This window comes from Panthera leo, chromosome A1 (assembly GCF_018350215.1).
Source record: "Panthera leo isolate Ple1 chromosome A1, P.leo_Ple1_pat1.1, whole genome shotgun sequence".
NCBI classification, from domain to species: Eukaryota; Metazoa; Chordata; class Mammalia; order Carnivora; family Felidae; genus Panthera; species Panthera leo.
In genome coordinates, this window is record NC_056679.1 from 210,402,008 (window position 1) to 210,427,954 (window position 25,947).

Below are 25,947 nucleotides of genomic sequence, written 5' to 3' on the forward strand. Positions count from 1 at the left end.
CCCCTGCTTGTGCTCTGTCTCTCTTGCTCTCAAAACTAAATAAAATATTAAAAAAAAAATAAATGCTAAAGTCTGCTATGAAGTCAGGAGGGTTGGGAGATCTCCAAGTTCCATACCATCAGCTTGCTGTACCAGCAAGGACTGACTGACAGGAGAACCTATGAAAGTATCTTTGCTGGAGTATTTTGGTGAAGAACAAGGAGTTTCAGGAAGTTTTTGGAATTCATTCGATTTTAGTACTTGACAATTATGCTCCATACTCTTTCCTTTGCTGCTTAGTACATGAAAAGAGAGACAGGATTTCCAGGCACCCGTAGGAGCCAATATTCCTCACCATATTTCAAATTCCAGATTGGTGCTATTGACATCTGTGTCGTCAAAAGTACAGGTCAGCAAGTGCTGGGATCCATCCACTTCCAACTGACTGTAACACGAGAATGGATAGTCATCCAGTTCGGCATCATCAAAGTCTCCTGGGGAGGAACAAACCTGTAGCTGTTAATGGGGCAAATAAGTGCATCCTTTTGAAATCTGGAGTGACCTTAATGAAATGGCAGCCTTTGGGGGCAGACATGAGGGAGCTGTTATAAGTTTATCTCAAGAAGAAAAGCCCAAGGCAAAAGACAGAAAAACCAAAACCAAAGCAGAAAAGATCCCAAATCCAAACCAAAATAAAACCTAAAGAGCACAGATTTTTCTAGAAGAAAAAAAATCATAAAAATTAATAAATAACTTCCAAATATTCATTTTTAAATACATTATACTCTTTTTCTTTTTAAAAAATGTTTATTTATTTCTGAGAGAGAGAGAGAGAGAGAGAGAAAGGGAGACACAGAATCGGAAGCAGACTCCAGGCTCCAAGCTGTCAACGCAGGGCCCAATGCCGGGCTGGAACCCATGAATCGTGAGATCATGATGTAAGCCAAAATGGAGAGTTGGACACTCAACACACTGAGCCACCCAAGTGCTCCTATCTCCAAATATTTCTAAATACCTCTGACACTGGGTTAGTGCATTAGAGATCTAGAATAAAATACTAAACATACACTTTCTTTTTTACACTATAATTTCTTCTGTTAGTGAATTTCAAATAAGAGATACACTATCTCTATTATTCAAATGCTACCTAGCCTTTAACTTTATTACTAATCTTCATTTATTTCCTCCCAAGTATTTTTTTAATGAAGGAAGATGAGAGCTATCATACAGTCAGAAGTTCACTTTTTTAAGGGATAGATTTCCCTTACCTGAATAGGAATTCCAACTAAAAGTACAATTGATTATCTCCATTGTGTGAATATTTATTTAAAGCAATTTGTCTTAAGCTACTAAGGCAAATGTGATTAGATTAGATCTGCTGAGACTCAGATCTGGTGGACTTTCCCACAAATCCTATAGGTATTACTTCAGTGCTTATAGATCCTTCTTCTATAGATACTGTATCTTAAGATATTATCAGAATTCTGAAAGTATGTAGTGAGCCAGAATCTTTTGTCAGTCACTTTTGGTAAGTACAGTTTTTCATAGATTGTATTCGATTTTTTAAACTGGGTTGAGGTCCTTAAGATTCCATAGACATTCTGTATCTATATTTCATAATATTTAATAGAAAAAAACGTATCAGCAAATATACTTGGACTGAGACCTGAGAAAATCCAGAGTAACTGAAGTCATTCTCAGAGTAATCAAGTGTGAGCTTATGATGGCTTCTAGGTCCATTGTTACTAAAAATCACTTTGGCCCATCAATACTAGAAATTAGAAGCTTCTAGAGCTTCAAATAGGATACAGAATATACTAAAATCAAACCCATTGAGTGTCCTGAAGGTCCTTTTTACTTAAATTACCAAGTAGTTCTGTGGGAAAATTAGTAAAGCTGGTTGTGAGTGGAGTGGACCAACTAGATGAGTGACAGGTTGGTTCAGTCAAAGCCACACATCTTGAAAGACTACATCAAGATAAAAAGCTGTGGGTGCTGCTCTATCTGACCGTTCCTAGGCTTACAATTTGCCACAAGCAAAGATTCCTTATGTAATTTCAGTAGGGTATAGACCCCTTCCTGATGACAGTCAGGTTTTTGTTTGTTTGTTGAGAGAGAGAGAGAGAGAGAGAGACAGAGAGACAGAGAGACAGAGAATCTTAAGCAGGTTCCATGCTTTGCACAGAGCCTGCCATGGGGCTTGATCTCATGACCATGAGATCATGACCTGAGCTAAAATCAAAAGTCAGACGATCAACTGACTGAACTACCCAGGTGCTCCCTGATGACAGTTTTAAATAATGAGGGGCAACCCACTATTTAGGGCTCACACTCTAAACCATGTTCATTCCCAATCTGATAGTATTAAAACCTCGTCTCCTAAAACCTTTTCTCAGTGGAACAGTGGTGGTTGTAGCCTGCCTTTACACAGCAGTCCTCACTCTGTTTTGAGGTTTTCTCTTCTTCAAATCTTCCACCAATCCTGTACAACAGAACCTACATTACTATTTGGATTCATACTTCTGTGGATCAGCTTTGTGTCCAAAATTCTTCAATATACAATATAATACAATATACAAGATAAACCGGAGAGCATAGACTAGCAGATGCTGAGCACCAGCAGAACGAGGCATTCCTACCACCCTTAGCCATCCAGTCTGGTGAAGTGTGTCTGATGTATATGCTTATACAATATACAAAACACTAGTCATACAATTAAAGTGGCTATGTTTTGAGAAACAGCTTACTGGCTCTTTAGGAGATGTTACTGGGCAAAATTGCTTTGTAACCAAGAAAAATTCCCCTCAACAACTTGCAAAATTGCATGGCATTTTACAAAGAGAATGTTCTACCTGATCTAAGCTGAAAAATTCTTTTTTTTTTTTTTTTTAATTTTTAATTTTTTTTTATTTTTTAATATATGAAATTTACTGTCAAATTGGTTTCCATACAACACCCAGTGCTCATCCCAAAAGGTGCCCTCCTCAATACCCATCACCCACCCTGCCCTCCCTCCCACCCTGCCCTCCCTCCCACCCCCCATCAACCCTCAGTTTGTTCTCAGTTTTTAACAGTCTCTAATGCTTTGGCTCTCTCCCACTCTAACCTCTTTTTTTTTTTTTTTTTTTTTTTTCCTTCCCCTCCCCCATGGGTTTCTGTTATGTTTCTCAGGATCCACATAAGAGTGAAACCATATGGTATCTGTCTTTCTCTGTATGGCTTATTTCACTTAGCATCACACTCTCCAGTTCCATCCATGTTGCTACAAAAGGCCATATTTCATTTTTTCTCATTGCCACGTAGTATTCCATTGTGTATATAAACCACAATTTCTTTATCCATTCATCAGTTGATGGACATTTAGGCTCTTTCCATAATTTGGCTATTGTTGAGAGTGCCGCTATAAACATTGGGGTACAGGTGCCCCTATGCATCAGTACTCCTGTATCCCTTGGATAAATTCCTAGCAGTGCTATTGCTGGGTCATAGGGTAGGTCTATTTTTAATTTTCTGAGGAACCTCCACACTGCTTTCCAGAGCGGCTGCACCAATTTGCATTCCCACCAACAGTTAAGCTGAAAAATTCTTAGAGTATTATACACAGTGGTTAAAACCTCCAACACCAGAGCTGGACAGATGTGGGTTTAAATTCTTCCTATTTTACTTTGTAACTGTGGTCCCTGTCAGGTTACTCAACCTCTCTACACCTCAGTGTTTTGATATGGAAATTCACATTATATGAGAAATCATTGAACAAATATATGCAAAGAGTTAGCTTAGAACATAGTAAGCACCTTGGGGCGCCTGGGTGGCTCAGTTGGTTAAGCATCTGACTTCAGCTCAGGTCATGATCTTGTGGTTTGTGAGTTTGAGCCCTGCATCAGGCTCAGAGCCTGGAGCCTGCTTCAGATTCTGTGTCTCTCTCTCTCTCTGCCCTTCCCCCACTCTCACTCTGTCTCTGTCTCTGAACAATAAATAAACGTTAAAAAAAAAAAAAAACATAGTAAGCACCAAATAAGGGTTAGTTATGATTATTATCATTTTTCTGTTTTTGAGAAATAAGTAATGAAACGGTAACACAAGAATTCTAATTCTAAGAATCTACATGAAACCTTTGGGGATCCTTTGAAAGAGTTCTATGTCAAAGGTATTATTGCTATGATTTTGAAATTACATAGAAATTTTTAACAGTGAGTTAACTTACTATTCTTTCAATACTATCTAAGCATATTTGTCTATAAAAATTTAGTTTTTTTAAATATGCATTATTGACAAGGCCGTGTGGTCTGGAAGTCTTCCTGTTGAAAGGAATTAGTTGATCAAAAACATACATGGTTTGGATTATTAAAAGATATCCCTTTCTTCTCTTTATCATCCTTATGGTTATCAACAAACTAATCCTTCAACAAAGAGCAGTGGATTATTATACACACCAAACTGAAAAGTATTTTGAGGTGATCAATGTGGATGGGTGGTTATAGATATCCTAAATAAAACTGAAATTTGAAAAGTTGAAGTGAAACTCAGCTTTCAGTTAGAATTCTTATTTCTTTTTTTTAAAAAGTATGGCCATCAGGGAGAAATAGAAGGAAAATATTATACTCCAAAGAGTAAGAATTAGGTGTTACCTGCCAAGCAGCTATCTGTGCAAACATAAGGGGACATGTACCAAGGAATTATGATCATCCCCACAAAGTGATTCATATATGGTCACACTGAAAAATGTCAGCTTTCTGACAATTCCCTCAGTGAAAATATTCTAGGGATTTCCACCCTTAGTAATTACACGACTTAACATATCTAAGCTGAATCATTAAGCTGATGTCTTTGGTATCTTTGATAGGAAAATACTTTTCAACTCTTAGAGCCAAAGAGCTTAATTATCGGGAACAAATGGGTTGTTCAAATTCCCAGGTGGCTCCTCTTGTTGCCATTTTGTCTTTGTTTACAGTTGTGTTGTCATTATGACCTAGTTCCTAAGTAGATAGCATTGGTTTGTAGGTGCTAAGTATTTCAAGGATCCCAAAGGGAATTACTATATGATGATAAATGTGTTGATATGAAGGCAATTAAATATATTTTTAGGAGACAACTAATACAGATCTTTCTCTGTTCAATTATTCACTAAGTAAGAATCTCACATAAATATCAAAACTGAAGTATTTTGAAGGAATTTTCAAATATTCAATTCAAATATTGAATGTTTACTACGTTCTAGACACTTTTAGGTGCTGGCGATATGGTGATGGTAAGTGCAGACAAAGCTGTTGTTTCTGGAAACTATTTTATCATGAGAGTTATGCTTTTGGAACCTCTTAAAAAACTAAACAAAATAAATCTAGTTTGATTTTTTTAACAAGGTAAAATTACCTTGGAGATTCTCCAACAAGCACAACCATTGCACCTATATGGGTATTCCTTTTGTAAGAGTAGAAACATTGACCAACATTTAAGATCCACATTTATAGAGTTAAATGCATTCTTTCTAGACAATTCTAAGACTTTATACCACCCACAGTATTGTTTCCTGGCCTCCTGTCCCCGTGGTTAGAACTTACAAATGACAGAAAAATGACAGAATATATGGTAATTCTCCAACTCCATTCCAACCCAGTGTCCAGATCAGGTCTTTGGGGATCTAAGTAACCCGAAGCATATGCTAGAGATAACCTGAAATCCTAAAGAAAAGTTAGAAATGACTCACCATTCTGTGCATAGCCACTTTCTCCAGAAACGACTTGAAGTAAATAGAAAACCATACCAAAAGCTGTACCTAGAATCATCATTCTGAGAGAGAGAGAAAGAGAGGAGAGGGGAGGTGTGTGAGCCTGTGTGTAGGAATGAATGAGAGACAGAACACCAGTGAGAGAGAGAGAGAGAGGCACCAATCTACAGCTTTAGCACTTTATACTTATTTAACCACAGACAGGGGGAAGTATAAACACAGCAAAAAAGAAGGCAAGTGCCAGAAACAGGAAGTCTGAGTAAAAGTATTGCTGTTGTAAGCAGAGGTAGAGGAAATGAAGGGATAGAGCATTTGAATTATTGTACCTCTTTGGTATTCCTGTAAGTCCCCAAACTTATTGTGCTTATTCCAGAATAAGGTAGTACATTCAAATATAGTCCAAGATACCTGAGACTCTAGAGTGTGAATAAGGCTCAGTTCAAAAAATAATCACAAAACAAAACTGTAAACTTACAGAGCTAATCAATTGATTGGGGTAAGTTTTGCTTTAAGGAAAGATTCTGCACTTTATTAAGTACTTTATTGCAGATTATTTTAAAATAGATCATCTCCAATTTCTGAACATATACACTAGAGAATTTCGCAAGAACAGCAAATGTTCATTTTGTTTTCTGTGTATCCCTAATACTTATACTTCACTGATCAAAGTAGGCATTCAAGAATTATTTATTTAGTTTAGAAGTTGGCAAACTACGGCCAAAGGGCAAAATTTGGCCCACCACCTATTTTTGCAAATAAAGTTTTATTGAAACACGGTTGCTTTTGTGCTACAGCAGCAGAGCTGAGGACTTGCGGCAGAAACTGTATGGCACACAAACCGTAAAATCTTTACTCTCTGGTCCTTCACAGAAAAAAACTGTCGATCCCTTGTTTAATAGATAAACAGTTATTTTCTCAATGTATTTTTAATAGGATTCTATTTCTGACAATCTGATTTCCACACATTCAGGAACATATGGCATTTGCAAACCAAACTAGTACATACAATATATATAAGGGGCAGAAGCCTGAGACAATGACAAAGATAATTCAGTCTCTCTCTAAACTTGTGTGTCAATCAAAACTATTCCCAACACGGCCTCAGGGTTAAAGTAGTGACACTTGTGAAACCTAACTGACTTCCCCAGAATTGTTGGATCTTTTTCTTTAAACTGCTATTAGTATTCAAATGACGGTTCATAGCAATCATTGTTATCAACAGGCAGAGGAAGCCTTCTGGAAGACAGAGGTCTGCTTAGGTCTTCCACTGGCTAATCACCTGGATTCAAACTAGGAAACACCACTCGCCTCTCTTTTAGAAAAAAGCCACAAGACTGCAATTATTAGGTGATGAGTACCGAAATGATGAGTAGGCAGTGTGTACTTAACTGTTTGATTCATAGATATTGGGTAGAATTGGCCCTACAGGACTATAAAAATGGCTAAATTAGCAAAGATGAGCAACACCCTCCCGTGCATAAAACAGAGAGTCTTTGAAAGCTGCATGAGTTCACTTAACTCACCATTACAGTTATTGTGACAATCTCATAAAATAAGAAAAGAAGTAAGGCATCTGTACCAGTCTCTAGAAGCCTGTCTTCAGTGTTGAGGCAGATCCAGTGATAGAGATGGGATGTCCTGTTCAGAAGATCACACTCTGGACTGCAAACTCAAGGGATATTTCTCTGCAAGAAGCCGACTGAATGGGCATAATCTATATCCTCCATCTGCTAAGGGCTACTTTTGGCATTTTCAAACATATTTCAAGCCAAATAAAGAGTGACAATTTTGTGCATCAGATAATAATTTCTGCCCTCATTTCTAATCTTGTCTAGAAAGCTTGGTTAGAAAATCATGAGTCTGACTCACAACAATTGGTATATTTTGTGCATTGAGCTGAATATCCTTTCAAGAAAGATACAATTATAAATTCTCATAAGCTAAATAAGTGTTAGAGGAGGAACCATGAATTATATATATATCCACCAACCCAGGTGTCATGAATTGTTCAGATTTTCACTCTATGGGTGAGTAATTGAGTCGTGTCTCTTTAAATTCTCTTGTTTATCATTTAAGTGGACTATCATTTTGATTGTATCTCTTTCCTTTAGTTGTGAAGATGTAAAAGAACAAAGCCAAGACACAATATTTTGGTACAGCATGTGCTAGTTTGCTCAGGGGATTTCCACTGGTGTACTTACTCTTTTTGGGTGGGGCAGGAGATGCTGAAGGACCTAGAGAGAAACCTAGATATAGCGTGGGGAGCTCAAAGAAACGTGAAGGCTCATTAGTCAGTCCTTCTAGAGATTCTTGGGGAACAATGGTGCTTTCTCTGTTTTCTTCACCAGTCTTGCTAGTCTTTTGAAACTTAGGAAGGCTGAGGAAGAACTGCCTTGCTCCACCCATTCCCCCAAATGAGAGACATTCACCTTGTTGCTTTGTCATTATTGTCCCTGAGAGAAGTGGAGAGCTAAGAAAAGCAGATCAGGAAAGACGCTCAGGGCACCAGAGCCTCCAGCTGAGAAGCCAGGATCCCAGCAGTGGACAGAGGACAAAGCAGATCCTTGGACACAGCAACCTGGTTGGAGCACACATCCTTCCCTCCTCTTTTCGCATCATTTCCTTTCATCACTATCTTCTCTCTTCCCTCTCTGCTACGTTGTCCTCCTATGATGTGGTGGATCATAGAAGAGGAAAGCCATTGTATTGTTTCTCATACACAAGCAGAATGCAATAACCTTGTAAGACTCCCAGATTCAGTTGGTCATAACTTTCCTTTCTTCCTTTGTGTGTGACGCTGTGTGTGTGTGTGTGTGTGTGTGTGTGTGTGTGATCATTCAGACTATTTATTAAACAGAGAAAGCATAGAATGCTTTTCTTTCATTTTCCTACTGTAATAAGTTACATGCCCTTTGTGTATAATAGGTAGAGTCCTGAAGAACTCAGAGAACATATCTTTTAGCTAGATTTGGGATTCCAGGAAGGGGGGGGGGGTGGCATTGGAAGAGTGTGTGCACCCTTTATTCGATTTTTGTTTTTTTGTTTTCTTGGTAGAAGTCCTCTCCCAGAAGTTCCAGGTTCCTCTCTTATTCCCAGTCAGTGAGGACGAAGATTTTCCTGGGCAAATTCAGGCTGAGAATCTTTACTACTAATCTTCATTATCTGGACTCATCTCTTAGGACCAGAAATTTCATTTCCATCCTTGACAGAAATTATAAATTTAGTGGGACAGGCACCAATGCGTTATCTCTTTCAGCACCCTTGGGAAACAAACTGTTTCAAGGGCAAAAGCACTTCTCAGAGTCAGTTTTTATATGAAGCTTATAAAACAGCCATTAACATTGAGTAATTTGTCCTAAGTGAGAAAGACTTAAAAGTCACTCACCTTGTGACTGAAGACTGAAGGACAATAAAGTGAAACAACAACAGCTACGATAGTAATAATAAGCAGTATTATGTTGCTATGGAAATATCCTGGGAAAAATCTGATATTTGAAAAAATACTCAGAATGTTCCAAAATATGTTCTGTGAAATCTGTATAAGTTCCCCCCATCCCTGTCACTTATCTAATCCTTAATTAACAGATATTACCCATGAGATGGGAAACAATCTTGAGCACCTACATGCTGGGAAAAAGAAATCGAGGCCAGCTTAGTGGAATGACTGGGGACCCCCAAGGACCATAGGGCATAAAAGGAGGAATAAAAATGCCCAAGGCTGTCAAGTAGGTGAGGGTGGCAGTAGGGAGCCCTAATCTTGCTCTAGTCTTAAATGAATTGTCATTAGCATTTTACCAGTGTGTGCTGAGTCAGTCCCTAGGGCCCTAAGGGGGAGTCCCAGCATCACGAAGTTTCATTTCCAGGAGCACAGCATTTTCCTTGTTGTGGCTCTTCTTTCATTTCCCTTTCCTCCTTACCCTGCATCTTCAGCCCCCGGCCTTGCTGTCATGTCATGCAACGAGTTCTTTCTGGGCAGAGTTTGAAGAGCTATTTTCGCCTTGACAAGACTTTAGTCTCTGTCTTTGAATGCAACAAAAATGGAGTCTTTGCTAATTTTTCACTCTTTGCTCATTTCTACTAGACAGAGAGTGTTTTGATGTCAATACATGCTCAAATTTTGGTAAAAGCGTGAACCAGAATGCCAGTCCTTGAGGAAAGTGGTATGCCTTTTGGCAATGGCTCCAGGTCTGGTTGCTTTTGCCGACAGCTGGAACACAGCGTGGGTCTCTCTGTCCCTTCAGACCCTTACCAACAGACAAACAGTTCAGACCAGGCCCATTTTCTCTGATCTCAGGTCTCTGATCCGAAGAGGCTTTAAGGAACAGTAAAACTCCAGAGCTAGGGTTCCAAATTTGGGTACTCCATGCATCTCCTGAAACTCCAAACAATACATGGAGATAAAAGATTTTTCTTTTCTTAGAACCTCAGATGGGACTGTGACAAAAATATTTAAATTCCAATACATTGGCTCGGGGGAGACACCATGATAAAGCACCTGAGCTGTCCTCATGGGGACCACGGACTATACAAGACGTGAGCAGCTGTGTCTGAGACTCTTGATTTGAGTTTCCTGGTTAGTTCTCTTAATTCTTTGGCAGGTGACGGGAGTTTATGTCCGACACAATACAACTCAAGCATCAAGTATTTGTGCTGGTCACCACCTTCCCTACTCTGGGCAGATGAGAAAAGGCTGTCCTTTCTTATTCTACTAACACTGACTGGAAGGAGGCTGGCCTTACTCCCGAGGAGGCTTCTCATCATTTTCTTCTGTCTCAGCACTGTGTGTGCACTTTCTAAAGCAACTCTCTTCCTCCTTACAAACAGCATAGTCTATTTCTTGACTTTAGCCAAGTTGTGTGCTTTCTCTGGCTGAACTGTGTTCCACTACTAGAAGCAGAAAGGAGGGCATTTATTTTGGGTAAATGCAAAGTAATAAAGGTGGTGGCAGCAGGCAGGGAATTTTAAATTTGTACAGTGTACATCTTTTACTTGTGTTTTCACTGAAAGGACTCATTTTTTTTCCAGTTTATCATGGGAAGCTGGGTTTTGCCTGCACTGGTTATTTTACAATGTCTTTCAGCAAGGCAAAATCTTATTTTAAGTAAAGTCTCAGATCGTTCTGGGCAGTGTTGTGTGCCCAAGTTTTCAGAGGTCCTTCATAAAGGCCTTAGGGGTAACAGGGGATGTAGGCAGGAAAGGAGGAAGCTGAACCAGCATGCTGTAAGTCTATCTCCAGCATGGTGATGTTTGGGAAATATGAATCATTGCTCCCTCCCTACTCCTACCCATGGGTTTTCCTTTCCTGTTTTGCTCTTCTCATGCCCCACTCCTCACACATTCTGAACTTTTCACTCAGGAGAGAAAGGTGGCAGTTGAAAACATTTAAAAAGAGAGTTCTTTCCTGGCTTTTGAATTCAAAAGCCAGAGTCTCGAAGAGAAGAGTGGGGTATATAGGGTCACAAAGGAGAGGATTGTCAACTCCTTTGCCCTCTCAAATATCACTTCCTCTATCCCTCAGACTAAACAAGTGTCCACTTTGAGGGAGAAAAAATGGAGAGAAGGGGCAGGGAAAGAGGGAATGTTCCCAGGCTGACAGGGACCAAGTGGGAGAGCTCAGGTGGAAAAGAATGGAACCCACAACTGCAAACCATATGCCAATACCTGGGATCTCCTTGCAAAGTGAGTCAGATTCCCTTCTCTTCACGCTGGGGGACCCTACACAATGCCATAATTCAGAGCTCCACCAGCCATCCTTCCCGCAGGAAATGGCGAGGGCTTCACTTCACCACAGACATCAATTTCCGCTCCAACTTTCCAACAAGGACAAGATTCTAACACAGTCTGGCTTTCTCCCCATCAAAGTGTCAGGTAATTCTTAAGTCCTGGAGGAGAATGGCCATTCAGATGGGGTTGGAAATAGGGAAAAGAAATCCTTCTCCTTGTTCCCCCACTATGGACAGACTGTACTTGAGGGACTGAAGGAAACAATGTGAGAATACTCAGAGCCAGGAGAATAGTAACATTCCTACTGCTTAAAACCTATTTTATAGTGTAGTTTTCTGTGTTAGATTTTGTTTGGAAAATGAATGAGGTCCATGTCTTAAATTTTAAATCTCTAGATTCTATTCAAGAGGGCATGGATTTGGAATCACACCTGGCCTGCTATTCAACTCTGGCTAGTGTCTCTCATCAGCAAAATGGGGGAATGATATTTAATTCTGAGGGCCATTCTGTGGTTGAAGTACATGCTTCAGTGACTGTCACATAGGTATTTAGTGCCTGCAAGTTTTCTCCACCATCTGCATTCATCAAGAGGGAAACAAAAGTAGCAGACGATGTTGTAAAATGTTACACCATGTATCTCCCCTTTTATTAACTTCTACCCCATGACCCTCCTCCAACAGGTCTCTACTGCCTCAAGTGAAAATTATCATACTAGAAAACAGAGACTTCAATTTTTTGGTTTTCAATTTCAAAGGCACACTCTATAAGGTGGGAAAAATTTAGAGCATTTTTTTTTTTTTTTTAGGTAAGACATGTCCTCCTTTCTCTGCATCATCTGAAGCCAATTCAATACACACACCCATTCTCACCCACACCCCTCTCTCCCTCTCTTTCTCTCATAACTAGATACAGAGCTTGTAACTGAGGGAGGGAAAGGGACAGAAAGTGAGTAGAAAAGAGAGACCACTCATGACATGGAGCCCAGAATCCTAAAACCTCCCTACACTAGGATATAAGTCCAAGGTGAAGGAGAAGGTCCCTCAATAGGCTTGGGGGATGCAAGAAAGAAGGGACATGTGCTTCATTTCTCACCAACATGCTGAAGTGACCATCCCACAGGTGTCCCCAAGCCTCTAGAACACTGGAGAACAGAGTAGAGATGGCTGCCAAGGGTGGTTGGGCACAAAGTCTTGAGCTGGTCTCACAAAGTCCCTGCATGCCTCCAGGCCCCACGGAGAAGCCTGATGTTTTTGTTTGTTTGTTTTTCTGCATCCCAGAGAGTTGTGTGGATATGACACCAAGATGCTATGGGTTAGGGGCCACTGTCAACAAATCCTATATGCCGAAGGTGTAGGGGACCAGCTGGAGCCTCAGATGCCTCAGAAGATGCATGGGATGTAACATGTGTGAGGTCTGGATAAAATAGCTTATTTCAGAAGATGCCAGGGAAGAATGAAACACTTTTGGAAGACTATGGGTTCAAGGGCCACGCTATTCCTCTGGTGACATGACATCATGAAACCACCACTCGTGTCAAACCCCAGACAAAACTAAAAGTCAACCATGGAAAAAGAATGGGGAAAGAAGAAAATCCCAAATTAATTAATGTAGTTGACCCCCAAGAATCACACAATTTTAAAACTGAAATTGGGGGGGTTGCTCAGGAGGTTGTTTATCTGGATTCTTTCTTACTAGAGAGAAGTAGAGTGAGCCCAAGAGAAGTTTAACTGTTTGCGCACAGACTTGGTTTCAGAAGTCATGGCAGTTTTACAGGTAGCTGAGCTAAGATGTTACTTAAAATTACTTGGTCTGTGAGAGCTTTTGTAAAACAAGAGATTCCTGGTACATTCAGTCGAGCCTTGAATACCCAGCCCACTTTACTGCAACTTGCTTTTGTCCCTGTCCGTGTGAATATTGCACTATTTTTTCTAGCTGCAAAGAATGCTCAGTTGTGCAAGAAGTGTAATTCCTGGGGCTCCTGGGTGGCTCAGTCAGTTGGGCGGCTGACTTTGGATCAGGTCATGATCTCGCAGTCCATAGGTTCGATCTCTGCATCATGCTCTGTGCTGACAGCTCAGAGACTAGAGCTGTTTTGGATTCTGTGTGTGTGTCTCTCTCTGCCCCTCCCTGACTCACACTCTGTCTCTCTCTCTCTCAAAAATGAATAAACATTAAAAAAAAAAACTTTAAAAAGAAGTGTGATTCCTTATTCCTGTAGCTCAACTTTGTTTTTACCTTTGGTCCCTATTCTACTGGAGGTGAACAACTTGATCTTGCTAATGCTGAATAAAATGCATTTGATTGAATGATGGTTGGGTACCATGCTTAAGAATGGTTTGAGTTTTAGGAGTTGGGTGTATATAAAGAAAGGTAAATATTATGGAAGGCACTGAAGTCTTTTAAAACATAGATAAATGCCTAACTTGGCACTTTCTCTGGAGCAGTCATGGAAACTCACCCACAGGTTGGTTGAAGAATAACAGAATGTTCCTCACTACTGACAATCATCTGTATACTCTCTCCTGCTCTGATCCATGCCTGGATAGGCACCTTCTTCATCTGTTTCCATCACCTTCTTACCATTCCCATCCTCCTGCCAGGCCAGGCTGGTGGCAGCCTCTGACTCTTACTGAAAAGTCTCATTGCTGTAGATTGAGTATATTGAAGTTCTCCTCACCATTTCCTTAGGGAGAATTATAACATACAAAATTAAAAAAAAATAACCTTATTCTTTTGCATGTATATATCCAGTCATTGGAAAGGCTGTTTGTCAGAAAGGCTATTTCTCATTTCATTTGTGTTGGCACTCCTTTCTAGAATCAACTAACCATCAAAACCCTAGAGGAGAAAGCAGGAAAAAGCCTCTGACCTCAGCCACAACAATTTCTTACTTGACACATCTCCAAAGGCAAGGGAATTAAAAGAAAAAATGAACTATTGGGACGTCATCAAGATAAAAAGCTTCTGTACTGCAAAGGAAACAATCAACAAAACTAAAAGGCAACCAACGGAATGGGAAAAGATATTTGCAAATGACATATCGGACAAAGGGCTGGTATCCAAAATCTATAAAGAACTCACCAAACTCTACACCCGAAAAACAAATAATCCAGTGAAGAAATGGGCAGAAGACATGAATAGACACTTCTCTAAAGAAGACATCCGGATGGCCAACAGGCACATGAAAAGATGCTCAACGTCACTCCTCATCAGGGAAATACAAATCAAAACCACACTCAGATATCACCTCACACCAGTCAGAGTGGCCAAAATGAAGAAATCAGGAGACTATAGATGCTGGAGAGGATGTGGAGAAACAGGAACCCTCTTGCACTGTTGGTGGGAATGCAAACTGGTGCAGCCGCTCTGAAAAACAGTGTGGAGGTTCCTCAAAAAATTAAAAATAGACCTACCCTATGACCCAGCAATAACACTGCTAGGAATTTACCCAAGGGATACAGGAGTGCTGATGCATAGGGGCACTTGTATCCCAATGTTTATAGCAGCACTCTCAACAATAGCCAAATTATGGAAAGAGCCTAAATGTCCATCAACTGATGAATGGATAAAGAAATTGTGGTTTATATACACAATGGAATACTACTTGCAATGAGAAAGAATGAAATATGGCCTTTTGTAGCAATGTGGATGGAACTGGAGAGTGTTATGACAAGTGAAATAAGCCTTACAGAGAAAGACAGATACCATATGTTTTCATTCTTATGTGGATCCTGAGAAACTTAACAGAAGACCATAGGGGAGGGGAAGGAAAAAAAAAGAGAGGGAGGGAGGCAAACCATAAGAGACTCTTAAAAACTGAGAATAAACTGAGGGTTGTTGGAGGGTGGGAAGAAGAGGAGGGTGGGTGATGGGTATTGATGAGGGCACCTGTTGGGATGAGCACTGGGTGTTGGATGGAAACCAGTTTGACAATAAATTTCGTATTAAAAAATATAAGGTTATTTTTTAGGATCTAAGTTCTCTTCCATTCTATATGTCTCTCCTTGTGCCAGTACTATACTGCCTTTATTGCTATAGCTTTGTAGTTAAGTTTTAAAATCAGGAAATGTGAGTTCTCCAACTTTGTTCTTTTCCGCAAGAAAGTTTTGGCTATTTTGAGTGTCCGGCATTTCCACGAGTTTTAGGATCAGGTTGACAATTTCTTCAGATAAGGTAACTGAAATTTGATAGGATTACATGAAATCTAAAAATTGATTTGGGGAGTATTGATATATAAACAATATTAAGTCTTCCAATTCATTAATGCAGAGTACTTTTCCATTTTTAAGGTTTTAACTAATTTCTTCAACAGTGTTTTGTGCATTTCAATATACAAGTCTCACATTCTTTTTTGTTTAACTTATTCCTAAGTATTTAAATCTCTTTGATGCTCCTATAAATGGTCTTGTCGTCTTAATTTCCTTTTCATGTCAATAGCTTGGGTCTAATAATACAATTGCTTTTAGAATATGGTTCTTATATCCTCATAAACTTTCTTCTCTCTTTAAATGTTTACTTATTTTTAAGACAGAGAGAGAGAGCAAGTGGGGGAGAGGCAGAGAGAGGGAGACATAGAATACAAGTTTTTCTTAATTCTCTCACCTCAGGTTGAGGAAGTTTCTTCCTATCTCTACTTTGATGAGTATTTTAATCATGAAAAGGTGTTGTATTTTGTCAAATGCTTTTTTGCATCTATTGAGGAGATTATGTGTGTTTGTTTTTTAACAGGGTGTATCACTTTTATAATTTTTAAATGTTAAACCAATCATCTATTCCTTGGTCATAACCTTGTTATGTTACTGGATTCAGTTTTGCTAGTTGAGGATTTTTGCATCCATATTCATACAGGACATTGATCTGTAGTTTTTTCTTGTGATGTCTTTGTTTGGTTTTGGTATAGGGTAATAGTGGGAATAAGTTGGGAAGTCTCCCAAGCTCTTTAATTTGTTTGCTAGAATTTGTGAAGGATTAGCATTAAACTTTCTCTAAATGTTTGATAGGATTTATCAGTGAAGCCATGTAGGCCTTTTCATTGTTGGAAGTTTTAAAATTATTAATTCAATATCTTTATTTGTTTAGGGTTATTCAGATTTTCTATTTCTTCTTGAGTTATTTTTGGTAGTCTTTGTCTTCCTAGGAATTTGTTTATCATCTCAGTTAGCTAATTTGTTGGCATACAGCTGTTTATAGTATTCCCTTACAATCCTATTCTTGTAGGATCAATAGTGATGTCTCCTCTTTCATTTCTGATTTTAGCACTTTGAATCTTTTTCTTTCTTAGTCTAGTTAAAGGTTTATGTAGATTTTGTTGATCTTTTCAAATGTCTGACTTACCATTTTTAAGAAAATCATAGAGAGGAGAGAAAAGGAGAGGGCAATATCTTTTGAGACTATCCCTTATAGTCCCATATCTGATTAGGGAAAGTATTACTAACAAAGGAGTCATACTTTAGTATTATAGTATGATTAGCTAGAATCACAGCACAAATACAGGAAGAGATGAATCATAGTTCAGATGATGTGATTTAAAGAATTATATGTTGCTTGTGGGATTACAGTGAGACTTATTGAAAAATCTCTTATTTCACATTGAGTGATAAGCTCACAGATGTGCACAGGGGACATAAATCTCTTTCTTTGAAACTGCATTTTATTTCGTGGTAGCTATAAGTGTTGTGGAAAGCATTTTCTGACTAATAGGACACTGAGGTGGTCTCTTCAGGTCTGAGAGACTGGAAAAGATTAATGTGTGGCTTAATGAATGGTGGTTAGATGTGTAGAGTTTGGCTCCTTTCAAGGTATATCATCTTTAAGTTGGGTTCTTTGGGGCAGATTGGTATAGCAGTTAAGAGGATGGGTTTTGAATCTTTACAGATCTGCATTGTTAAAAATAGCAGTGTGACCCTAGAGAGGTTATTCAACAACTGAAAGTCTGAGTTTCCTACTGAATAGATTGTTGTCATAATTAAATGAGATAAAGCATCTAGATGTTCAGCATGTATTAGTGGTGATGGTGGTGCTGACGATGACGATGATGACAGTGATGATGATACAGGGTAGTGAACCCCCTGCATATGCCCTTAACTCACTTGGCTCTTTCGGGAGATGTTGCTAATTTCAAGCCTATCACCTTCCCTGACTGAACTGCAGCCCTTCAGTCGACTGCTTTTTGCCTGTAGGTTTCCTACTATGAGCTTTATTTTGCTGTCCTACCTGGGCTTTTTTCCACTCACCATTCAGAATTTTCAGACATTTCTTTGGATCAGAGTGCTCATAATTCCTTCTTTCCGCCACCCCCCCATTATGGTCATATCAATTCCTAATTATCTGCTGGTATTCATAAAGGACTCTTACTTTGCATCATTCATTCCCTCAATTGATTCCTAAACAAACATTTCTTGTAATTGTAAAACATCTACCTAGAAAGTTGAGGGAAAGGGGTAGTTTCTTTTTTCAGTGTTAATCAGAGAAAGACTGAAAGTGATGCCTTATGAGTAACTTTTGAAGAAATGAGAAATGAAAAGAATTCATGCTGATGAAGTCTTTGTCTGAAGTTGGTGGGTTAGCATTAAGTACAGACTGCCAACATTTTTTTTCATTATCTTGACTAAAAATTTCATTTTCCAAGTGATGAAATTAAAAATTTCCAGGTTACAATAACTTTTAACGCTGCAAAATATACTTTTGGATCCATTTTTCAGTTCATTTGGGAATGTGAAACACAGTGATGAATTATCATCTTGATGACCAAATAGGAGAAAAAATGCTATGCTGCAGTGAACCAAAATCAATGGGAATGCAGAGGGGGGGCAGGGAGGAAAACCACAACTTATATCTATGGACAAGGAAATGACCATGAAGAACATTTATAATAATAATTATTATTATTATTAATTTATTTTATTTTTTTGCCAAGTGAAGGACAAATAAAAATTCACATAAAGTAAGGAGGAAAGATAGATGTAAGGAATATTTGTCTACCATAAATTTGGAATAAACGCAGACTGTAGTGAGGACTGCTTCCTTCATAACCTCCTTCCATCAGTAAGGGGAGTTTTTTAAATCATTCTAGGGAGTGGGAAGCTTTGTTTCTTCTTTGATAGATACTTATCTCTTCCATCCTCCACCTCCTTACCTATCTCCTGTTGGGACACAATGCTCAAGGTCTGCATCTACACAGCAATAGAATAGGAGGCTGCACGGGGAAAGTCTCAATACACTGTGTGACTGACCTCCAAAGATTAATTTGCCTGGTTTTATATTTTATTTTATTTTATTTATGAGAGAAAGAGGGTGCACAGGGGAGGGACAGAGGGAGAGGGCGAGGGAATTCTAAGCAGGCTGTGCGATCATGACCTGAGCTGAAGTCAAGAGTCAGACATTTAACCAACTGAGCCACCCAGGTGCCCCAGCCTTTATTTTAAATCGCCTGACTCTGGGGATTTAATAGAATGAGTCTAGGTTTGCATGGAATCAAAAGAGGAAGCCAAGTAACAGAATCAACTTTTGGTGCAGAAGACAACAGAGACAGCAGATCTGAGGGCCCAGCCAGCAATAATAGCCACCATTTGCTGAATGGTTCTAGACCAGGTTCCTGCTAAATGTTTTAAGGCTCTTATCTTTGCAAAACATTATTATATGCATTTCTAAAATTAGAAACCCGAGACTCAGAGGAGTGGCTTGCACAGTTTCTCTCCACCAACCTACAACTCCTCTCTGATGTGATCTGTGCCTCTCTAAATCTGCTGAATAAAGAAAGCTTGAAAATTAAATTAATTCATGTAGTAGTTTAGACTCATTTTCTTTTGCTGAGGTCAACAAACATCAAGAATTGCTGCTCATGGGTTTTCAGAAAAAACTTTACAGACATGAAGAATGTTACTAAAATACATGCAAATCTTAAATCCATCAGGTTTTTATTGCTGTACTATCTCCCAGCCCTCTGGCTATCTGAAATGGTTCTTCAGATGTCTCTCTCTGTTTTTCTGCTCCTGCTTACTTAAGATCAATTCTCAGTGAAAGCAAGCTGTAGTCCTAAACACGCTGTTGTTGTTGTTGTTGCTGCTGCTGCTTTTATTTATTTTTGAGAGGCAGAGAATGAGAGAGAGAGAGAGCATGCGGGAGGGACAGAGAGAGAGGGAGACAGGCTCTGCACAGTCAGCGCAGAGCCCAATTCAGGGCTTGAACTCATGAACTGTGAGATCATGATCTGGACCAAAATCTGGAAACGGTCACTTAATGGACTGAGTCACCCAGCTGCACCTGAAACGTGTTTTTTTCCCTTTTTTCCTTTTCTGGTCCCTTCCCTGTTTTTGTTGCAGATAACAGACAATTGGCTTTCTTTCTGGGTGGCTACAGCAATTCCTGTCCTTGTTATCTCACAGTTACTATGTTAAGCAATATCGTAACCATTGCAGGCAAGCATCTGAAGGTTTCCCAATGATTTACCAACATGCTTGCTGAACAACAACAAAAAGGTGTTCAGGTAGGAAATTTTAGAGAGATTAGGTTTTCCTGTTTACATAGTTTAGGCAATAGTTCTATCTTGACACGCTGGCTTTTGTTTTGGTAATGCACCAGAAGTGGATTTTATTTTAGTCACCTAGAAGTATTGGTGCGCTATGAGACAGTCAAATGAGTAGGATTTGATCTTTTTTTTCCCCAGGCAATAGAAACACAATAAAAATCATGACCCTATTTTGAATTGAAGTTAAAAGGATCCTCCCCACACTCTTCTTTTGCTTGGTTTCTGAGGCCCAATATAAACCCTTTATATCTATTGACCTGTTACCTTTTTGAGCTGTTAGCCAACTTATGGTCTCAGTCAGCATTTTAGGCCAGAAGCATGTTGATATAAAATTTTGCTTACGGATACAAATTGTTCTTGAACAAATTGTGGGAACAAAGGGCTTTGTTTAATCTGACACTCTGTTTGTGGTTTATAGGTGTTAAAAACATTTTCCCCAATAAGGGAACACCCAAAATACATGTCATTAGCACTTTGGCAATTGTAAAATAAAAATGAATGGATGGATTGTTTCTGTGGGTAATTCTGGAACTTAAAAACATTAGACCCTCCAAAAGCTTATCTACTACCATTTTGAGTTGTATTTCCATGTGTCCAGAGTAAAGAATATTTTAGGTGCAGTAGTATTCACTATCAAAAATGTGATATCTAGGCAATGTTTTACATGGTACTCAAAAAAAAAAAAAAAAAAAAAAAAGGAAAGAAAGAAAAAGGAAAGAAAAAGAAAGCAAGAAAAGAAAAGAAAAAGAAAAATTTCCCAGATAATTTGATCAAGTCCTGAAGACAGCTTTTTATTTCAGAGATTTAAAAATTTTTATTCAGATATGAGTCATTATTCTAGTAAGATGAATTAAGCTGGTCACTGAAAAGAAGGTAAGAATTGACTAAACAAGCAGTTTTGTTCTTAAGGATGATTCTTAATGAATTAAGAATCCTCAAGGAGTAGAAAAGAAAAACACAGAAAAAGATGTTACTATCTGAATAACAGAATAGAATAGGATTTTGTAGTAGTATTTTTGGTAATTTGCTCCAAATCTGATTGGAGAGGAAATTTCATAATGATTTTAACTCATGTTCCCTCTCAGTTAGTGTTTCAGAGAAGGCTTATATAATTGGAAATAGGTCAGCCAGTGTTAGTGAGTGATTTACAATTGTGGAGCACATGCTCAGCAAAGTAATTCAGGTCAGTGTCCTGCTAAGCACGATTCCACTTGTGTAAGGAGCTCAGCTCTCACAATGCACATCTATGTGTCATGTGAACACAAGGAGGAAAAAAGTTGAGGTCACATTGACTTCTTTCCAAAGTGATGAAATAGAGTTGTAATCCATTTGGTGGGTTTGGGTATAATTAGACTAGCCAGTTGGACTTCAGGCTGGGATAGAAACCAATAGACAATAACTGTTCAAAATTGCCTTTAAAGCAGAATATCATTACTGTGGCATCAAATACTTCAAAAGTCTAGTGAATTAGGTAACCTAGAGAGATGCTTAATTAGGTGCTATAAATAAAATGCTTCCTTAGGGCAATGCATGGTTAAAAAAAAAAAACACAAAAAAGCTGAGAGGGTATAATAAAGACAACTTACTTGGCAAGTACTTACAATTGCTTTAGAACCAACAACATTGATATGTGAATTTGATATTCTTATTTACTGAAATTCACCAAATCTAGATGACATCAGTTGTAAGGTTCATTCCAATTTCAGAGATGTTAGCTGATAGGGAAAAAAAGTCCATCTTATGAAAAATGTCCTTTGATCAGGAGGCACTTTTGTCATCCTGGCCCCTGTAAACACCTGTCTTTGATATTGTAAACAATAGAATTATACTGCTTGGAGAATGCTACTTTGCTTATTCTTGTCCTTAATTCAGAAAGGATTCCTTATGAGATCATACAAATTGTATGGACCATGCTATGAAGCTGAGTCAGGGGCAATCAAAAGTTGCAAAGCACATGACTTGTGTATAAAGTATTATGCCTCACCAGTGGGGGGATGGGTCCCTCCCAGTCCATGGATCACTCTCTTTCCTTCTGTAATACTGATTGGCTACATTTCCAGGAACCAGCAACAGATCTAGAACCCTGAGTTTCCAATCAACTTTAACATCTTAAGGTTGGGGAAGAGACAAAGTGGGACTGTCTCCCTGGTGTCTTCTTAACCCATAGAGGTTAATACCTTGTCAGGGAGGGGACCTGGACACTTACTGCTCAGTGGGAGTTCAGTGTTTGGTTGGAATGAGAAATTATAATGGATCAGACGCTCTGGTTCTCCTAATTGCCTCTGTGATGGCCTCCACCATTTTATTCATATAAGCTTGGGGACTCCTTGTCTACTTGGTGATTGGCATTTAGTTCCCACAGATGGAGGTGAGAGGGACACTGAGCTAGAAAGACTAAATGTTTATACCTGGTTGGGACATGTAGACCTTAGAAAACCAACTTTTTCAGACTCTTCTTAACAAACCATAATAAGTACACAGTACACTACCTGTCAACACTATTCTGAAAAAGTTAATGCATATGGATAAGAAAGACGAGACAAGTAAGACTATCTTTGTCTTATTCCGTGGCTAGAGCTTTCCTTTAGGAAGGAAATTTCTTAGGAAGGAAGCAGAGAGCCAATGTTTTGGATGTCTATATGACTAGATGTCTTAGCACCTTTCAATTTACCATTTTGTGTAATAAAATAAACATTTTGGGTGATAGTAACTAAACATATTAGATTACATATTTGTGTAGGTCTAATAGCTTTGCCACTGAAGTCAAATTAAAATCTATTCTGTATTTTACAAGGAGAAAGAGCTAAAAACCTATATTCTGATCTATTTCTGAAATGGTTAAAGCATTGCTCTGGACCATAAAACCAGGACCGTGGTTTGGAAACAATCTTTGATATTATCGTAAAATCTTCAAAACAAAATGCAAGTGTGGCCGTATTTTTTTTTTTTTTTTTAGCTGATCTGCCGTACATGTATTTTAGTGTCTGTCTGATTGCGCTCAGATGTGGGTAAGCAGCGGGGAGGAAAAAATAATGTTTCTTTACTCTGTGGATAAAAAGACTTCAAATTACGTGCATCTCACATACTTTGGTAATCTGCCCCACATTCTACAGCATGCTGTGGGCTAGATACTGCTAATTTGGTGTTTATTTCTTGGGGGAAAACAAACTTTGAAGAGAATGCTGCTACAGATAGGTGGTAATGTCGGAGCTGTGCAAAGAGAAATTGATAACTCTCAAAGACCTCAAAGAGATTTAATCACAGTTATGGTGGCTCCCCCTATGAGCAATTGATTTGGGGAATCCCAAATTGTGTCCTCCCTGGCCATTATTGAGACATCAGCATTCACTCTCATTTTTTTTTTTCAGATGAAAGCAACTGAACTAGGAAGTACCATGTAGGCACCAAAGAACTAAGCAAGGACTTTCATATATTCATACTAAAGTCTTTGTAAGGAAGTTAGAGAGAGAGAGAGAGAGAGTGCAAGAGAGAGAATCCCAAGCAGGCTGCATGCTGTCAATGCAGAGTCTGATGTGGGGTTCAAACCCATGAACTGAGAGATCATGACCCATAGCTGAGATCAAAAGTTAATTGACTGAGCCACCCAGGCATCCCATCTCTTCTTCTTATTCTTTTTTTTTTAAATGGCTGCACAATGTTTCATGATATGGATATATCACAGTTAAGTCAATCATTCCCTATTGGTGGTTCTTTTCCCCCATGTATTTTGATGGCAATAAATGAATGAGTGAATGTATATATATATATATATATATATATATATATATATGTGTGTGTGTATATATATATCTATATATATATACATATATAGATATATATAGATATGTATATATAAAATGATAAGCGATGCTTTCCTCTGGGCTAGATGGATTGCTGGGTTGGAAACTTCAAATATTTTTAACTTTAATAAGTGGTTTAAGATTACTTTCCAAAAAAGCATGTTTTAGTTCACAATTTTACATGTTTACAATTTTAAAGCATGTTTTATTTCATTAATTTACATTAGAGTAGATATAAGTTTCTAAATACTTGCACTTCATTGTGGGACCCACGGACCAGAAGCTTTGGCATCACCTGGGAGCTTGGTAGAAATGCAGAACCTTAGTCTTCCTCAGATTTACTGAATCAGAATCTGCATCTTAATAACATCCCAGGTGATTCATACATATTTTACCATCTGAAAATCACAGATTTTTTTAATGTTCATTTATTTATTTTTGAGGGAGGGATGGGCAGACAGAAAGGGAGAGGGAGAATTCCAAGCAGAATTCTGACGTGGGGCTCAAACCCGTGATCTCATGAGATCATGACCTGAGCCGAAATCAAGAGTCAGATGCTTAACCGACTGAGCCACCCAGGCACCCCTGAAAATCACAGTTTTAAATCACTTGCAATCTGTGTTAAATTGGAAGGGGGTATCTATTTACAAGTATTTTCTTTGGGAGGATAATTAAGAAATTAGTAATAGTAGTTGACTGTTGAGTGTAGCCCGGTGGGACTGGCAGACAGGACTGGGATGGAAACTTGCTTTTCACCATACATTTGTGCAATCTTGGAGCTTCTCCATGTGCATGTACTACTTAGACAAATCTTAAGAGCAACTTCTTGCAAAGATAACAATTCCTTTGCATTCTCATTCTATCTCCAGGGAGATAGCAGCTCTGTGACTCCATGGGTACTCCACACACACTACTGCTGATTTCGTCATGTTGATGTACTCTGGTTTAAGAAGCATGGTGGGAAAGGAAAATTCTCCGAGCCACATAGCTTGTTTTTTGAGGATATGAGAATGTAATGATGTCACTGGGGTTTCTCTGCGGAGGGAGAATTTGACAGAGCAGGTAGAGTGAGTCAGTGTCATAGCACCTTCACGCTTTTTCTGCAAATCCCCCTAGTTGGAACTGTGATCATCATCCCAGTGTTAATTTTGCAATGATATCTGATTTCCCAACACCAGAACACTGCATTAAAAATGTTACAACTGATTCAACTTCTTCGTATATGAGAGTTCCCCGGTTTCTTGTGAATCAGAGAGCTAACAAGCAGGTGTTTCAGGGTATATGCTGGATCTGCTGATACCAAAAGGGGAGAGGTTGAAGTCAGCCAGCTCTGACTTCTAAAGTTGAAAATGGAGCCTCCCCACGATCCTGATGGTCCTGGAAATCTTCCTGGGGCAAGAATCCCCCTCTACCTCGGTGATCCATTGTATACGCAACTTAATCATAGGAAACATATTTTTTTAAGTTTATGTATTTATGTTGAGACAGAGAGAGAGAGAGGGAGAGAGAGCAGAGGTGGGACTGAGAGAGAGGGATAGAAAGAGTCCCAAGCAGGCTCCATGCTCAGCACAGAGCCCCCGACATGGGGCTCAGTCTCACCACTGCGACATCACCACCTAAGCCACTCAAGCGTGCCAATCGTAGGAAACATTTCACGCAGGCGAAATTGAAAATATATGGAAGTTCTACACAGGCTCTGAAGGTTAAAATACATAAATGTTTTTGTTCTTTCGATTTTGAAGTTTATTTACCTATTTTGAGGGGGAGAAAGAGCGTGTGCACATAAGCTAGGGAGGGGCAGAGAGAGAGAGGGAAAGAGAGAATCCCAGGCAGGCTCTGTGCTGAAGGCGGATGAATCATGAACCCACGAATCATGAACCCACGAATCATGAGACTATGACCTGAACTGAAATCAAGAGCCAGACACCTCCCTGACTGAGCCACCCAGGCGCCCCCATGAATCTTTTAAATCTGATTTCTCCAGGTATCACCACTTTATAGGGTCCAAAGGACTTTATGTTAAGAAGAATACTTTAAACATTTTTGGCCCCTGAAGCTACGCACTCCCTCAGGATCACTGGCCTCCTGAAAAATGTTGCATAATTATTTGAGGGAGTCTTTGGGAATATTGAGATAGTTCTCATATGTGCTCACAAACAAATGAGGCCACCCAGCAAAGAATCTGCCATTTC

The 25,947-nt window shown here is 39.0% G+C and overlaps 1 protein-coding gene and 1 long non-coding RNA gene across 4 annotated transcripts in view; one reads left to right on the plus strand and one right to left on the minus strand.

Moving 5' to 3' along the window:
* Nucleotides 1–6,185, minus strand: part of IL7R (interleukin 7 receptor) — a 28,989-nt gene extending 22,804 nt beyond the window's left edge. The window contains exons 1-2 of one of the 2 annotated variants that reach the window (XM_042952185.1): nt 5,684–6,185; nt 335–473 (exon numbers count right to left, since the gene is read on the minus strand). In XM_042952185.1, the coding sequence (XP_042808119.1) occupies nt 335–473; nt 5,684–5,765 (221 nt within the window). In that variant the 5' untranslated portion in view covers nt 5,766–6,185. The remainder of the gene's footprint in view (nt 1–334; nt 474–5,683) is intronic. The other variant, XM_042952177.1, reaches the window with a different exon arrangement.
* Nucleotides 1–25,947, plus strand: part of LOC122227588 — an 81,761-nt gene that overhangs the window by 16,572 nt on the left and 39,242 nt on the right. The window lies entirely within an intron of this gene.